The 18,291-nt window shown below is 41.4% G+C and overlaps 1 protein-coding gene across 2 annotated transcripts in view; it reads right to left on the bottom strand.

Moving 5' to 3' along the window:
• MACROD1 (mono-ADP ribosylhydrolase 1) overlaps nucleotides 1–18,291 on the bottom strand; it is a 323,148-nt gene extending 304,857 nt beyond the window's left edge. For both annotated transcript variants that reach the window (XM_089482984.1, XM_089482983.1), the window contains exons 1-3: nucleotides 17,914–18,291; nucleotides 9,423–9,524; nucleotides 8,477–8,596 (exon numbers count right to left, since the gene is read on the bottom strand). In XM_089482984.1, the coding sequence (XP_089339110.1) occupies nucleotides 8,477–8,596; nucleotides 9,423–9,524; nucleotides 17,914–18,163 (472 nt within the window). In that variant the 5' untranslated portion in view covers nucleotides 18,164–18,291. The remainder of the gene's footprint in view (nucleotides 1–8,476; nucleotides 8,597–9,422; nucleotides 9,525–17,913) is intronic.

Genomic DNA, 18,291 nt, shown 5'->3' with positions numbered 1-18,291 from the left:
TGATCCAAAGAATTTTAATTACAAGAAAAAAGATTGCACCTACTGTATATACTCATGTATAAGTCTAGAAATTTTATCCTAAAAATTGACCCCAAAAACCTGGGTCGACTTATCCATGGGTCAATGTAAGTACTGTACTTTAACTCTTATTTTAAAAAAGGAACCCTTCCCTGGTGAAATACAAGAGTGTAATCTGTCATGGAAGCAATGACCCCCCATCTATTCTCTAATCCATCCAGCCTGAAGAGTGAGCACAAACAGTTATGCCTGCTGGAATTTTGCAAGTTCTTTGGCATTGTTTTCCTTTGCTTCATCCTTTAAATCCTTTGTTAGATTCCCCTAAGTTTTACCCTCAACTTATCCATGGGTCATATCAAAATCCATAATTTTGGCCCCCAAACCTGCCCTCGACTTATACATGAGGTCAACTTATAGTTGAGTATATACAGTAAACATCAGGATGAACGTCTTGATCATAACAGCTGTTTGTCAGTGGAACAGACTGTCTCTGGACATGATGGAAAGTTTTTAAACAGAGATTGGATGTGTATCTTCCAAGAGTGTTTGAGCTGTATTTTCCTGCATGGCAAGAGGTTGGACTACATGCCCCTTCCAACTCTAAGATACTATGATCCTATAATTCCAAAATTAGGCAAAATTTGATGGTTGCCTTAAATGGCAGATGTTTAGAAGTGGCATCAAGAGGGAAGAGCTGTGCGACTTGGGCAGTGTCCCCTATGCCAGCCTGCTACTTTCTGGTGCGATGGATGATGCCTTCAACATTTTTTTTCCTCCTACTCCCTTCCCTCCTTTTTTATGCTTCTCATAGCCAGTGTGGAAAAAAGATTACACCAGTTCGAAAGAAAGATTAAACCTGATTAAAAACTGACAGTCCCACTCAGCTTTTGTAAATGGAACAGAACGGAGATGCATTTTGTTCTTCACTTCGCATTGTCTTGGACAAGCCCTGACAAATGGAGACTGGTCCAAAAAAACAGGATCCTTAAAGGAGGTTCATGTGTGCCAGTTTGCTTGTAGAAACAGAGCCACTAGTGCTGAGCAATGCTGGGCATAATGCCAAGCTGGTCACCCAGGGGCCACTATACAGACGTTCCTCGATCCCACACACACACAAAACACGCATTTCAAAAATCCTGCCTCAAAGTTGCCACCTCTCACCAAAAAAACCCCCAAGGTTTAATGATCTGCAAGACCTCCCTGTGAAATATAGTTCAGCAGTGACAATAAAAGGGAGCCAAGACAAGAGCCATCTGATGGGGAAGTGCTCCCTACTTAGCCATGCAGAAGGCTGCTGCAAATCTCTGCTTTTATGGCAATTTTTATGGCCAAAAGGTGAAAAGAAGAAAGAGGGGAGGGGAAGGGGAGGGGAAGAATGGCACTGCCCAATTGCACTTGTTACAGCTTGTCAGAGTTTGAAAAAAACAGCTTGAAATTCTTAGATTTTCAATAGCACTTTTTCTTACTCGCACACACACACGCCAGAACAGTGCCTGCAAAAATAGTTTTATGCTTTGCCTATACTCTACAGCTCATCAGAGAACAAACATGCACCCTCTTTCCTGTGATAGGTCCTTGTATATTTAAAGCAGGCCTGCACAACATACGACCCAGGGAAGATAGGCAAACACTTGTCCGGCAAGGCTTCTCCCACTGCCCAGATTTCTCCTGAGGAGACATCCAGGTGGAGGAGGAGGATGGAATAAATATTTGGGTCTATCTGCGGCCCAAAGAAGTTTAGCCTATTTTAAGTCTGGTCCCTACCCATTGCTATGTTGCGCAGGCCTGATTTAAAGAGTGCAGTCGTGTCAGCCCTCTATCTTCTATTTACCAGGCTGAACATGCTCAGCTCCCTCAACCTTTTCTTATAGGTTCTGTTCTACATATCTCCTATCATTCTTGTTATCATCCATCTCTGAACCTGCTCCAACGTGTCTATATCCTGGCCAAAATGAGTACTGTACTTGCTCCTTAAGTTTGCTCTACAGCAGTGGTTCTCAACCTTCCTAATGCAGTTCTTCATGTTGTGGTGACCCCCAAGCATAAATGTGGGTGGACATTTGAAAACCTTGCTTGTTTTAATTTACTGTCAGTTTTAACTGTGGATCCCATTCTCCCCCTGAACTTATCCTTCGGAATTCACATCCTTGCCTTTGGGCTGATGTTTAAGCTATCATCTTTAAACTCTCCAAAGATTTGGTAAGTTAAAACTAATAAATTTTTCTCCCATTGGAAAGTGAGACCTAAGTATGTAAGTGGAATGAGAAGAGGTGGGGAAGAAGGCCGCATAAATAAAAGCCAATTTCTGAAGAGGCACATGAACTATCTATCAGCTTTTGACCTTGGTTGCAAAGCCAGAAGGGTCCAGGGAACAAGGTCTTGCCAACGCTAAAGGAACATAAAGAGCTCCTGGTTTTATTTGCCCAGTGAAAAAGCCACTTAAAATTATTCAGTGCAGTAAAAACAGGGAGATAAAAGTTGTCCGTTAAACTCCACACCCGGGTCCCTGATTTGCACCACCAGATTGACACTTTATGACAGCTCTTTGCAAACATAGACTAAGCAAGTTTTCCCACTCCAGAACTGCTCCAGGTAAGAGAGAGTTGTAAAGAACAGGACAGAGAGGGGGGAAATGGACAGAAAAGAGAAATTAATGGGATGATTGGCCCAAATGTCAGCTTTATTAAGTGGAGTCAGCAGTGTGAGAGTGTCAGGCAAGAAAGCAAGGGGAGTCCCAGAAACTGGAAGCCCAACAGTTACCAAATCTGTTTTTTTTACAAAGCCTGAGATTTATTTACTTATTTAAAAAGCATTTGACAGGGGGCTTATCATTCTTGACACCAGTAGATAAGACTGGATTTAAACATGAATCAGGGGGGTGAAAACAAACAGTGTACTTGATGCACTAAGTGTCAGATACTGTTTCTGGGCCTTTTTCGACTTGGATGGTTGATTCTGTGGATAAAGAATCAATGGATTTGGTGGGCCAACTATATTCACATTTAGCATCTTTTTTGAATGGTAGTAAGGGAACCTGAGCTGGTAATACTCCCATGGGAGCCAGATTCTCAGCATGGGATCTCATTTCTTCTTGGCTGCCCCCTTCATCACCAGCACATGAACAGCCCAAGGTGATGCGGAAGGTCTGCCACACAAAGAAACACACGCTTCCCAACTGGCAATGCTGGCCCAGCTCCAACCTCCTCTTTTTCTCTGCCCAAGCGGCAGCAAATGTCCATGAGCCATCAGACCGATGGAGTGACAGGTGAAGCTATTTACACTGACAATACGCCATCGTAATATCCGCCTGGAGCTTTGTCTCCTGCGCTCTGCGGTCCCATAACTATTGTCATTATAAGGCTGCGATTCATCATGCCAGGGATCCCAACGTAGCTCAATCCATTCATCCATACATAAAACACCCAGCTGGGAGAAGAGCGCTCTGGATCTTTTTTTACCAGCGGTTCTTTTGCTCTTAAAATTATATATATACACACACACACACCAAGCATTGCTATGATCCCAGAAATGTCCACTTCATGGCAAAAGAACAAGAAGCTCCACTAACAAGAATCGCAAGGCCAGCCCAAGATATTATTTTGCTGCCTGGCCCTGAGTAGCAGCAAAGTTAAGATGTGTAATATCCTAAACCAGCCAAATTATTTTAATTGAGAAGGTAGAAAATCTCTCAATTGCTTCTTCCCATCTCTAGAAGTGCAAGCACAATAATAGCAAGGTCAGTAACTAATGATATGCTGCCATTTTATGCACCTTCAAAGCAGCTGTCCAGGGCAGCCACCTCACTCTGCCCTTTGTGAGGCCAGAAAGGCTTCAGGACTTCTCTCCATTTGCCATTTTTGAGGGAAATAACTCCCCGACAAAAGGAGGTTAGGCTGGCTCCCTCCTTGCTGCTTTGCTGCCTCAGGTAGAGACCTTTCTTGGTAGGCAGAACTTCGGCAACTGACCTTGTTCACTGGAGAAAGGGCTTTTAACTGAGCAAGGGCTGTATTTTTTCATTTATTGGCATTTTAAAAAAATACAATTGTTTTATTTTATTCTAAGTCTTGCTGGGTCCCATTCACAGGAGAAAGGCATAAGTCAAACAAGTGCATAAATCTAGTCCAAGCCTCTGCTCATCACAAGAACCTCACATCTACAGATGTGGCCAACCTTACTATCTTTCAAGGAAGACTATACCAGTCTGCGCTATATGAGTGGAAAAGAGAGAGAGAGACGGCTAATTCAACACTTGGGAGTCACAGATCATTCAGACCTGGCAGCAGCTCCACTTCACTTCGGCTCCCATCATCTCCCTTGATCCTGGCCAATGATTAGGAATCCTAGGAGCTGTAGTCCCAAACATCCAAGTTGGGGAAAGTGACCTATTTGAAGCTTTAAGTCATGCGCCAAAGATGTGTGTGCCTAGTAGCAAGAATGTATTTTTGGTGGTGGCATCTGTGTAATGGTATGTGGCACTTTTTGTATGGTATATTGGTAAACACGTGTTTTATTCACCCAGATCTTTTAAAAATAACTCTTTTAACTCTTTGGGTTTCTTAGTTAAGCACCCAAGTTTTATTGGACATCTAAAATAAATAAAACAAAACAAAATAAATAATAATAGCCTTCTACTGATTTCTTGACTATAGTGTCCATTTTGATTAATAACTGAGCCAAAGTATAGGAAACATTTCACTATCTGAAATGTCTTAATTGTCTACTTAAAAGTTATGCAAATCATCTATAATCATTATTTTTGTTTCCCTAATGCTCAACTATAAACTTGCCTTTGCACTTTCTCCTCTGACTATGTTCAGTAGTTGTTCCAAGTCTCTGCTATTTTCTAGTAGTATGGTATCGTCTGCTATCGTTGATGTTACTTCCAGTTTTCACAAATCCACCCTTTCAATCTAATCCACTTTTGTGGCATTTGAAAAAGGCTTCTTGCGTTTCTGGAATTAACTGTGAGCTTCTGATCACCACATCACTTATAGTGATAAAGTGGTCAGTATCTTCTGGGTTCAAACTCCCAATGTTCAGTGTGCGAGTTAAACAAACAGGGGGATAAAATGCAACCCTTGCCAGTTAGAAACCTATGTATGCATACTATGCTCTCTCTAGGAATCTCTAGGTCCTCCAGCACAACTCTGCTGGAAGTTGACCATGGAGTCGCGATAGAGGACCCTAGAGATTCCTAGGCAAAACACTTCTCTAGGCATTTGTAGGTCTTTCAGCGCAATTCCAGTGGGTGTTACCACAGGGTTACACCGGAGGGTAACTCCGATAGTTATTCTCTCAGATAAAAAATGGTATTTTTATTTGCAGTTTTTCCACTTCCACAAGGATCTTGCATCCCCCCAAACTCTAGCGAATGTGGCAGGCCCACTGTATTTGTTTCAGTTGCTGAGCAAAGCATCTAACAGACAACACTCAGCACTAACACTCCAAGCCCCAGTACTTTGGATAGATGCCTGGATCACCTGGGCCTATGACAATCTTGGCTAGCAGCGGCTTTCTCCCAAAGCCCATCATTTGGAGTCTTCCCACCCAACCTGAGACCGCTTTGCTTCCAGTTCTCTAGGTTAACACTACAAATCACACCTGTCTAGAACTGCCTCTGACACACTTGATTCCTGCCAGGGAGCCAAGGTTAACAAGAAATAAACGCTCCATCTGTTTCTCTTACCCGGATGCCACAGACCACCCTGCTTTTCCCGAGACTCACAACACACTCCCCTGCAGCTCCCCATCCCAGTCTGCATGGTGCAGCTGCAACTGAAGCATATCGTTCCTGGCCTCGATCCGCGCAGGTAATCACTCACAGCTAATGATCATTATTGAATCGCCTAGAATTTAATGGACACGTATTATAGCCCCGCTTGTGGTTTTACATATGAATTAAGCACATATGGGCTTCACGATGCACAGAAGCAGGATTTATGAAGCGCCAACAAAACCTCTTGTTAGCAAAGACTTTTATTCCACTAATAAACAGCTTGATTTATTAAGGTTGGGACATTAATGTGGGTATAAGCTCCTAAACCACGGTGCTTTAGTGCCCTCTAGTGCACAAAACCTGGGAATGGGAGCTGAGCCTCAGTTGTCTTCAGCAATTTAAGGCTTGTACTGTACAAATGAACTTTAAAAACTGACTAGCCACTTTCCTCCTTCCCATGCTTCACTGCACTGTGGCTTATAATGGAAATAATTGGGTATTTTATTTTCAGCTTTCTCCTCTTTCTTGATAGACTCTCCACTAAAGTTTATATTGTAAACTCTTTGGGGCAGAGACCATATAGTGCTTTATCAATAAATAACAATAGAAAAAAAATACTTACCACTAATTCTGATTTTAATTCTGTCTCCCGTCTCTCAACCCTCCCCGCCCTGTCGCCATTCTCCAGCTAGGATAGCTACTACATATACCATTTACACAATTCTCTATATGTACTGTTTTAAAGAACCACCTGTAAAGTTTATTGAGCTAAAATCTCACCATTCAGAAGAGATCCGTAACTTGGTGTCAGGGACATAGGCCCAAGTTTATCAGTGCTTTGCATACCCAAGTGCTGCTACCTTTGCTTGAATGAAATGAAGAAAGGTTCTCTAGTAGACCCATTCATCAAAGCATGAACATTTCTTAACAGAAGAATGGGGGAAAGTATTAGAATTTTTAAAGAAGATGTGGGGTCATCAGCTGATCTTATATTAATTACATTGATTAGACGCTTTATCTTGATTATGGCTATCTAAATACTTCAATTCTTTTTCTTTTTTTTCCAGAAATCCATAGATGGAAACGGGTTTTAGGCTATAGGAATAGCATGTCAACTAGAAAAATAAAACACAGAAATAGATATGTAATCTCTTAGAGTTATCTTGATTTTGAGAAACCGATTGGGTAGACAAATAGGTTATCCATAGAATTACAATTTGTTTACTATATATTAGATAATTTGATATACAACTTGGTATGTTATGATAGATTATAGAAGAAATATTAATTAAAAGCGGGATAATAGGATATCAGAGAATTCATAGATTAGTTACTAAAGGTGGAGGACACTGTGTGTTTGTGGAGAAGAACGGAAGGTATTTAATGTAGAATAGACATACATGAAGAAGACGGCAAGATAAGATCCAAGATGATATAAAGATAAAGAAGAATGTAATAAGTGAAGATTACCAATGCGTTACATCTTTGTTTTGCTTCTGGTTCTACTATTGATGCTCTAATTTAATTTTATTGTTTGTATAAATGTATTTGTTTGTATTTTTGTTTGTATCTGTATGAATGTGTTTTACAATACAGATTAATAAAATTCATACAAAACTTTAAAAAAGAAATAAAAGCATACACATTTCTACATCTCTTTCAGCAACCTTCCCCAAAACAGTGGCCATGAGATGCGCTGGACAACAACTCGCACAATCTCTAGCCAGCACCGCCAGTGGTAGACACCAGGTTGAGGAAGATGGTCCTAAACTTGCACATAAGTGCACATAGACACACCGGGATCATGGACATTTTTTCCTCCAATGTTTCTCACCAGTCGCATAGCCCCGGGAGCACAACCAGAAATTTCAAACTAAGACACATGGAACTCAACCCACTTACTTCACTATTTTACAGAACATTTGATTTAGCTAAGTCAAATCCAGTCCAGCAATGCAATGTCTCTTTTCTCCCCTCTGCATGTTTTGAGATCCACCAACACACAGAGCCATTTTTCGAGCAAAACTTACAAACTCACCTTTGGCATTTTGGTTCAACCATAGCAGGTAGTCAAAAGCTGGAGACATGTTTATGGACAGAGAGAGACACTGTTCTCTTTAAGGACAACCATGTTCTGCATCAAACATTATCATAATCACTATTATTATTATATTTATTTATGTCCCACTCCCCCCAGAATTGGGACTTAAAGTGACTTGCCTCCAGTCAAACAGTATCAACTCAGTACAAAACATAGTGATCTTGTTTAATCAGTAAATGAAGTGGAATGACTGTTCATATAAAGATTAGCTATACTTCTTTCACATTACGTTTCAACTCTCCATGTATAAGGGAGAGTTGCAGCAATACTAGTACGACAGAGCCAAAGTGTTTTTGGAATAGCACAGAAAACCATCAACCAGATCTGTGCACACCATGATCTTCCATATTTTTTAAAAACCACTTTTCAACTCTCTTTTAAGTGGTGAGGGAGGCTTTACTGCCAGCAACATACACCCTCATTCCCTGCCACAACCAACCCCTTTATAAACAAGAACATGAAGTGCAAGAAGAATCTGCAAGATCTGTGTAAGCTCTGCATAATAATAATAATTATTATTATTTTCCTTTTTTAGGATGCTGGCACACAGCAACTGGCATGGCATGGCATGGTTGCCAAGGTCTCCCTTGGGAGGCAAAGGTCATCCTAGCCATAAGTAGAAAGAAATCAAACTCACTCACCAGCATTGACAATCGCATCCACCTCCAGCTTGGTGATATCCCCACGGAAGAGAGAGATCTTTTCATTCAAATGGTTGTCCTTGGTGTACGAAGTTTCTTCAGGCTGCTTGACTCGGGCACCTGGCACCAATAAGACAAGAGGAAAAGATCAGACACGTTAAAGGTATATAGCAAGTGAGAGGCAACTTGGCTGGGAATGGGGGCTGCACTAGACCCCAAAATGGAGGTTGTGCCACCATTACAATTCAGTGGCCACTGCAACTGTCTTTGAAAGTGAATGCCAGCCACAGCACAAGGATGCCAGAGTAGGTCAACCTTCCCATACCACTGAGCCCTATGGACTGCCAAGATAGAGCATCTCCTCCTTTTCACAGCTATGTTCTTCACTGATGGTGCAGAACACAAAAATTGCTGGGAGGAGATCCCCAGAGCATGTGCTACTATCCCCCGGTCTGTTGCAAAGAAGGGAATTGGAGCCCTTCAGGTGTGGCTGGTACATCTTTTGCATACTGAGAGTCCTTGGTTCAACACCTGGGATATCCAGATAGGGCTGCTAAAGGTAGGGCTTTACTATTACCCTAACTTGTGTAAGTGGCTTTCTATGTTCAGACCTTCATAACACCCTCTTTCTCCCATTTCTTGGGGTGAGGGCAAAAATCACACACTCACCAATGAGTATTTAGAGAGATCATATAGCATCTTTGAGACCAACTGAAAGAAAGAAGTTGGCAGCATAAGCTTTCATAGACTTCAGTCTACTTCCTCAGGTGCATTTCACAGACTGAAGTCTCCGAAAGCTCATACTGCCAACTTCTTTCTTTCAGTGAGTCTCAAAGGCACCACAAGATCTCTCTACGTACTGATTCCACAGACTAACACAGCTATGTCTTTGCATTTTACCAATGTGTGTGTACTGAAGAATAAAGAATGTTATAAGAATACTCACTTTTAGCCATCTCTTTCCATGAAGGTATCTGCTTCAGTTTGATGAAATCCTTGGTGAAATAGTGCTCCCGTCTCTGCTTGTTATTCAGTCCTTTCAGAAATGCTAAAAAGCACCAGGGTGGGGTGGGGTGGGGTGAGAAGGAGAAATAAGAACAGTTAGTCTGGCAAAGAGACCTTGGTCCAAATTAGAAAATGAACTAGCAAACCAGGCCAAAAAAACCCCCTCTAGATAGTTCCGTTCATCTTTATTATGGTCATAGGCCAGCACAAAACTCCAGATAAAAGACAATAATTGTTTTGGGTTTTATGTTCTGTTAATAGAAACCTGAGTCCCTTAGACTATGGTAGCACCTAAAAACATGTACAAGGCACAACAGTGCATAGAAAAATTGCTTTTTGGATTACAGCTCCCAGATTCCTCCCCAACCAGTGGATATGCTAGTTTAGAGATTCTGGGAACTGTAGTCCAAAAAAGCACCATTTCCCAATCCTGCAGTACAGATAACCCTTGCATTCCTTCCAATTCTATGACTTAGATGCACACACATTGCTATAGGGTTGTTGTAGGGGCCAATTTTTTAACCTACATTTCTAGACTTATACATGAGTACAGCCGGCCCTTCTTATACACAGATTTTTTATACAAGCAGACAAAGGTTTGAAAATGTTTTTTTTAAAGTATAAATTTCAAATTTCAAACCTTGATTTTCCATTTTTTTATAAGGGACACCATCTTGCTATGTCATTATATTTAATGGGACTTCAGCATCCATGGATTTTGTTATCCACGAGGGATCTTGGAACCAAACCCCAGCAGATAACAAGGATCCACTGTATATACAGCAAGGGGCACCATTTTACTGTGCCATTATTATCTAATGGGACTTGAGCATCCACAGATTTTGGTATCCACGGAAGGTCCTGGAACCAAACCCCAGCAGATGCCAAGGGCCTACTACTGTATACAGTATACCCTGCTCTTCAGCCCTAAAGGCTTTCAGAGCAACTTACATAGAGTTCTTCAGACAGTACCCTGCCCTCAGGCTTACAATCTAAAAAGACACGACACAAAAGGAGGAGGGAATGGTGGTGGGGAAGGGGTTCAGGTCCAGTGTTTCTTCTCTCCTTCTGATGCCTGGACCATGATGGCAGATGGACTGGAGGCAGGGTCCTTATTCGTCATGCCAGGCCTGATGGAGTTGGGCCTGCCTTTTCCACTCCCTCCCAGGCCAGATGATGTCAGATGGCATGGAGGGGAGGCTTCTACACTGCAGAATTAATGCAGTTTAACTGCCACTGCTCAATGCTATTGGAATTCTAGGCATTGTAGTTTATGCTATTGGAATTCAATGCTACTGGAATTCTAGGGATTGTAGTTTATGCTATTGAAATTCAATGCTACTGGAATTCTAGGGATTGTAGTTTATACTATTGGAATTAAATGCTATTGGAATTCTAGGCATTGTAGTTTATGCTATTGGAATTCAATGCTACTGGAATTCTAGGGATTGTAGTTTATACTATTGGAATTAAATGCTATTGGAATTCTAGGCATTGTAGTTTATGCTATTGAAATTCAATGCTACTGGAATTCTAGGGATTATAGTTTATGCTATTGGAATTCAATGCTATTGGAATTCTAGGCATTGTAGTTTATGCTATTGGAATTCAATGCTACTGGAATTCTAGGGATTATAGTTTATGCTATTGGAATTCAATGCTATTGGAATTCTAGGCATTGTAGTTTATGCTATTGGAATTCAATGCTACTGGAATTCTAGGGATTGTAGTGCCAGAGGCACCAGAGCTCTCTGACAGAGAAGGCTAAATGTCTCACAAAACTACATATTCCCAAAATTCCATGGCTCAGTGCTAGACAATTCTGAGAAAATGTAGTTTTGTGAAACATTTAGCCCCCTGTCGAAGAGCTCTAGTGCGGCAAAAACTACAGTTCCCAGAATTTCATAGTATTAAGCCATGGCAGTTAAAATGGTGTCAAACTGGATTATTTGTACAGTGCAGATGCACCAAACAACTCTGCTTACTGAACCCTAATGAAGTTTGTTTTGTCACAGTACAGACAAACTAGTTATGTTATGATTATATTGGACATAACAGATCTTGATAACAGATCAGACAGGCTTCCAGTATGGACCAACCAAAGACTTGCCAATTGCTCTGGGCCCTTGTATTTTAGGTCACTCCAATGGTTTTTATTAGATTATTTTCCATTTTAGTGCTGTCTTGCCGGTTTACTGCTTTATCCCCAGACTTTATGGTACGTTCCAGCTTTTAACTTCATAACATCTGCTTGCCATTTTGGGGGGAGGGGGGAACAGAAATACAGTTGGCCCTTCTTATACACTGATTTTTTACACATGGATTCAAGCATCCACAGTTTGAAAATGTTCCAAAAAAGTATAAATTTCAAATATCAAACCTTGATTTTCCATTTTTTATAAGGGACACCATTTTGCATTTTGTTATTATATTTCATGGGACTTGAGCATCCATGGATTTTGTTATCCACGGAGGATCTTGGAATCAAACCCCAGCGGATAACAAGGGTCCACTGTATATAAAATGGGTTGAGATAACAATAAATCTGTTTTTATTGCTTGCTTGCTATATTTTATTATTTGATGTTAATATGTATTTTGTTAAATTATTTTCGTAGAATGTACACCTTAGGCAGGTTTATTTTATTTTATTCTATTTTATTTTTAACCTATTGTATGTACAGCGCTGTGTAAATTTACAGTGCTCTACAAATAAAGCTTAATAATAATAATAATAATAATAATAATAATCTGGCTACACATGTCCGTATGCTAAAATTCTTCAGCAAAGCCCCTTCTCCCAGTACTAGAATTCCCAAACTACTGTCCCAAGAATTTCATAGCACTGAGCCACAGTGGTTTAAAGTGGTGTCAAAGTGGATTATTTCTACAGTGTGGATGCAAGCCAAGGATTTTGCTTACTGAAGTGCATCCTAATGAAGCTTGTTTGGTCACAGTACACCACTGGATCCCACCACTGAATCCCATTGTGGGAGAAAGGCAGGATATAAGATAAATACAAATATATAAAATAAAAATAATAAATATTAAAAAATGGTGAGAAATAGAGAGAGACTATTCAGTGGTTGTGCCTCAATTTTGGATCATTTTTGTTTTTCAGAGTAGCATGGTGGTGTCCGCTCAGATGTCATTCTGGCAAAGAAAATTTAATTTAAATTAAATTTAAATTAAAAGTCTAGAATTTTAACGCGTTTGCTAAATATTTGTGTGTTTTGTTATATTTAGGTTTTGTGGATTATGCAAGTATGTGTTGCGTATTTATTAGGTTATGTCTGTATTTTGGATGTTGTTTCATGATATTAAGAAAAATAAACAAATGAGGAAAAAATTAAATTAAATTAAAAGTCTAGCATTTGAATTAATTTAAATGGTTTCCTCTGTTTTTTGCAGCTCTTCCAGTGTTCAGCTGCTTTGCTACATAACATATCGGCGTTTTTGTTCATTTATTTTTACTCTTTTCAAAATATATAGATTTATATACACAAGCTCCCTGGGAATAGGATTGTTTGAACAGTGAAACCGAGTTATCTTTGATAAATATACCAAAACTGGAAAGTAAAAGATATAAAAATAAAATGGACTACTAGAGAGCAATAAGGGAAGTGGCAACTGTTTTGGTGCCAGCCAGCTCAAAATTCTTTTTGTCTGCCAAGGAATTTTAAATTGGCAATTTTAATACAGTTTGTGTTGTTCTTTTTGCTTCTTTTACACACGTTGGGAGTTGTTTCATTTTCTTGTTGCTGTCATTTTAATTCAGATTTGTACAGCACCTTCATATCCGTATGGACGAAGCCGAGTTTAGAAAATGTTTTAATCCGTTAAATTTTCAAATAAATATGTTTTAAAATAGAGGATGGTGTGTTGTTTTGGTAGGGAGGGACTTTTAATGTCACAAATCCACATCTACAATTTCAAATACTGCAAGTCAAGCTGCATCCGCACTGCAGAAATAACCCAGTTTGAGACTGCTTCAACTGCCTTGGCTCAATGCTATGGAATCCTGGGGTTGGTAGTTTTGTGAGCTATTTAGGCTTAGCCTTCTCTGTCAGAAAGAAGAAACCGTAATTCCAAAAATTACACAGCCTTGAGCTGTGGCAGTTAAAGTTAAAATGGCAGTTAAAATGGTGTCCCTGCAGTGTGGATGCAGCCACAGACTTCAAATTGTTTCCTCAGCGGTTAGAAGTATTAAAAACGAGGCCCATCATTCAAAAGAAACCGATAATACCACATGAGATGTGAGATTACCACATGAATGTTGAGTAATGTCGAAATACCACAAGATTAATAGTACATGAAATGAAATGCTCTGGTGCAACAACATATTGCATTTCCCAGAATTCCCTAGCACTGAGCTGTGGCAGTTAAAGCAGTGTCAAACTGGATTGTTCCCACAGTGTGGATTCAGCCACAGACCTCAAATTATTTCCTCAGCGGTTAGAAGTATGAAATGAGGCTCCTAATTTAAAAGAAACCAATAATATCACACGAAATGAAATGCTCTGGTGTCACAACATATTACAGTTCCCACAATTCCATAGCCTTGAGCCATGGCAGTTAAGTGGTGTCAAACTGGAATTATTTCAGCAGTGCGGAGGCGCTGAGAAAAGTAGTGGAAGTGTGTACATTTAGCAGAATTTGGCCTACTCAATGCAGTGATAAACACTACTTAATTCCTGTCAGTGACACTGTCCATTGAGCATTGAGCCACGGCAGTTAAAGTGGTGTCAAACTAGATTATTTTGGCAGTGTGGAGGTGCTGAGAAATGTAGCAGAAGTGCATAAATTCAGCAGAATTCAGTTCACTGAATGCAATAATAAACACTGTTCAAAAGTGGTGTCAAACTGGATTATTTTGGCAGTGTGGAGGTGCTGAGAAACATAGCAGAAGCATATAACACCATTTTAATTCCTGTCAGCGGTGCTGACAGTTGAAACACGCAAGTGTGGCCATTTCTTATTCATATTTGTATTCTTTTTTATTGTTATTCGGCTCAGGGCACAGCTTGCCTGACAGAAATAAATTCAACTCTGGAGCTGCCATTTTTATCACAAGCCCCCATTATTATTATTATTATTTTTACCAAAGGCCATTTTAGTTCTAGGCCTCTGGCAGAACTATGGCTGCCTCAGTCTGTCTCCTAGGAGACCTCCAAGATTCCCCATAATGCATTGCTGGACACTGGCCTACAAACTCAACCGACAAGCTCAACTGTGAAAATAAACACATATAATTCCATGCACATTGTTGTGGTTGTCACTGTGGCTGTGTCAGTAGGGTTGCCATAATTCTCTACTATAAACCGGGACAAAGTGTAGGACAAAATTTAGCCCAAAATGTAGGACAATTGTAGGATTAAAATTTAGCCCAAAATGTAGGACATTTAAGAAAAATGGGGGACCTTAAATGTCCTACATTTTGGGCTAAATTTTATCCTACAATTGTCCTGCATTTTGGTCTAAATTTTGTCCCAGTTTGTGGTAGAGAATTATGGCAACCCTACTTTGACTTATAGCGCCCCTCAGGGAAACCTATCATGGGGTTTTCTTGGCAAGAGTTGGTCAGAGGAGGTTCGCTATGGCCTTGCTCAGAGGCTGAGAGCGTGTGACCTGTCCATGGCCAAGTAGAGAATCGAACCCTGGTTTCCAGGGTTGTAGTCCAACACTCAAACGACTGTGGCACATTATCTCCCTCAATGCACGTTTGTCATTTCTGACCTATGCAACCCTGAAGTGAACCTATTCTGGGATTTTCTTGGCAAGAGTTATTCTGAGGAGGTTTGCCATTGTCATCCCCTGAGGTTGAGAGAATGTGACTTGGCCAAGATCATCCAGTGGGTTTCATGGTTGACCCAGGAATCAAACCCTGGTCTCCAGAGTCGTAGTCCAATGCTCAAACCATGCTGGCTCTCAATGGCTCTTATTGGTCCCTTCCAAATCTGTGATTCTGTGGAAATAAGCTAATAGAAATATAGTCAGTTGGGCACCAAGGAAAAAGAGAGAGCATCAGTGTGAAGTAGTGGTTTGAGTGCTGGACTATGACTCTGGAGACCAGGGCTCGATTCCATGAAACCCATTGGGTGACCTTAGGCAAGTTACACTCTCTCAGCCTCAGAGGATAGCAATGGTGAACCTCCTCTGAACAAACCTTGCCAAGAAAAACCCCGGGAACAAATGTACCTTCATTCTCCTTAGCAGATAGGGGTTAATGGTATCCCATAAAATACAAGCACACTTGTATGCAGTTTTTACCTTTTGAAAAAGAAAACAATGTTAATTATTTATTATATATGGATTCTTACATGTTTATCCCATCACTCTTGCAAAGTGTGCATGATGACATGCGTGGAAGGTAACCCATTTTGACTTCACAAGAAAACTAAGCGCTTATGACTGAGAGTGTTTGCATGTACACCAATCTGAGTATAGAAGCACATGTACACCTGCTTGTTTCTCACTGTGTTTGAGTGCAAGCATGTTTGTAAATGTGTAAGCATGCATCCCTGTAAACATGTACAAGAGAACATCTATAAGCATGAACATCTATAAGCATAAACGAGTATATATTGCAGTGCACTTTCATGTTAATAAAGAATCTATGAAGGTGAGCAAACTCATGAGTTAAGCATGCTATAGAGAATTCTTGAGAAGGCACAAATGCATCCCTTCTCATAGTTAGGGTTGTGCTATCTCTTTGTGATGACCTTCCCATTTTCTTTCAAACTGGGTATCCATTCTGTAGTTGGATTTTTATTTCATCATAGAATAATAGAGTTGGAAGAGACCCCAAGGGCCCTGATCCAGTCCAACCCCATTCTGCCATGCAGGAAATCTCAAAGCATCCCCAACAGATGGCCATCCAATCTCTGCTTAAAGACCTCCAAGGAAGGAGACTCCACCAACATAAATAACATAAATTTAGAACAACATAAATAAAAATACACGATCCCCTTACCCCCTATTAAAACTAAACACAGTGTTACAAAATACAGCGCTCCCTTCCCTTATGCGGGGATCTGTTCCGGACTACCCTCCACATAAAGGGAAATTGCGTATGCTCGCGCCCCCTTGAAAATAATGGGGCGTGTGCACGCAGTGCAGTGCGGGGTGCGCACCATTCCTTAGATTGTCCCATGGCTTCAGCATATGCTGAAAGCCACGGAAGTGAAGCCCGCGTATGGCACGGGCTCACTGTAGAATCAAAGTTATAAATTAAACATAATTAAAATGAAGCATCATGGGGCAAACAAGGGCAAACCATATCAATGTCATGGGAGGTCAGTCAGGGAAGGCCTGCCGGAAGCGATCCATCTTGACAGCCTTGTGAAAGGCGTCAAGAGTCGTAATATGACAGATCTCCTCCAACAGGTCATTGTGGATTGTATGGAAGAAGGCACTCCCACAAGTAAGCTGGACCTAAGCCATGCAGGGCTTTAAAGGTTATTACCAACATCTTGCACTGTGTCCAGAAACTAACTGGCAGCCAATGCAAGAATTTCAAGATTGGCATTATGTGGTTGCCTTTGGATCTTCTGGTGACCAGACTGGCTGCCATATTTTGAATCAATTGAAGTTTCCGAACTAGGTACAAGGGTAGCCCCATGTAGAGCGCATTACAGAGGTCCAGTCGAGAGGTTACCAGCATGTGTACCACTGTTTCTAGATGGCAGTTGGCGTATCTAACCGAAGCTGATAACAAGAGCTCCTGGCCTTAGGGTGGCCATAAGTCAGAAATGACTCAAAGGCACAGAACTACAAATGTGCATTGAGGGTGCCAGTGTGGCTTAGTGGTTTGAATGTTGGACTAGGACTCTGGAGACCAGGGTTCGATTCCCTGCTCGGCCATGGAAACCCACTTGGGCAAGTGATACACTCTCAGCTTGAAGGCAAGTCACGCTCTCTCAACCTCAGGGGAAAGCAATGGCAAACCTTCTCTGAACAAACCTTGGCAAGCAAACCCCAGGACAGTTGGCCTTAAGGTGGCCATACGTCAGGAATAACTTGAAGCCTCACAACAACCACAACTTGGGCAAGTGACACTCTTTCAACCTCAGGGGAAGGCAAAGACACACCTCCTCTTTTATACTTGTTCGCCACTTTGAGTCCCTATATTGGGGACTCAAAGGTGGGATATAAGAAAATCATCATCATCATCATCATCCTCTTAACAAACCTTGGCTAGAAAATCCCCAGGACATGTTGGCACACAACAACTTGAAGACACACAACCACTTGGGCAAGTCACACTCTCTCAGCCTCAGGAGAAGCAATGGCTAACTTTCTTTGAACCAACCTTGCCTAGATAAACCCCAGGTCAGGGCCAACTTAAAGTTGGGAAGGACCTGATGGCACCCAACACAAGGAGAGGCACACACAACCCCTTCCAAACACACCACAAACACACCCACCACTTACATTTAGCCTCCTTCCAGTCAGTGGATGTGGTCAAATCCACCTTGGCTGCCATGGCCAAAGGAGGCACAGCTGCCCAGCTCCTGATGCCAAGGGTAAATGCCCCCTGGGTGATCTCCCTGCCTCCTCCTCCACAACCACAACCCCCCTGCCTTGTTACAACCCTGGGCACTTGGAGGGCACAACTGCCCCTGGCTGCCAACCACCTTCCCAGCAGCCTCGTGCCCTGGAAGGATGCAAGGAGCCCTGGCATGGCTGCAGGAGGAGGAGGGTGGTGGCAATACCCAGGGCTCCTGGTTGGCTCCTTTGAAAGAGGGAGAAATTCTTCTCCCTTATTTATCACACCTGCTATTTAAAAAAGGAGCTTGGCCAGCCTTACAA

This window comes from Sceloporus occidentalis, unplaced genomic scaffold (genome assembly GCF_023333645.1).
Source record: "Sceloporus occidentalis isolate IW3139 unplaced genomic scaffold, rSceOcc1.0.p SCAF_20, whole genome shotgun sequence".
NCBI lineage: Eukaryota > Metazoa > Chordata > Lepidosauria > Squamata > Phrynosomatidae > Sceloporus > Sceloporus occidentalis.
Note: the sequence above shows the minus strand (reverse complement) of the source record. Positions and strands in the feature narration are given on the sequence as shown.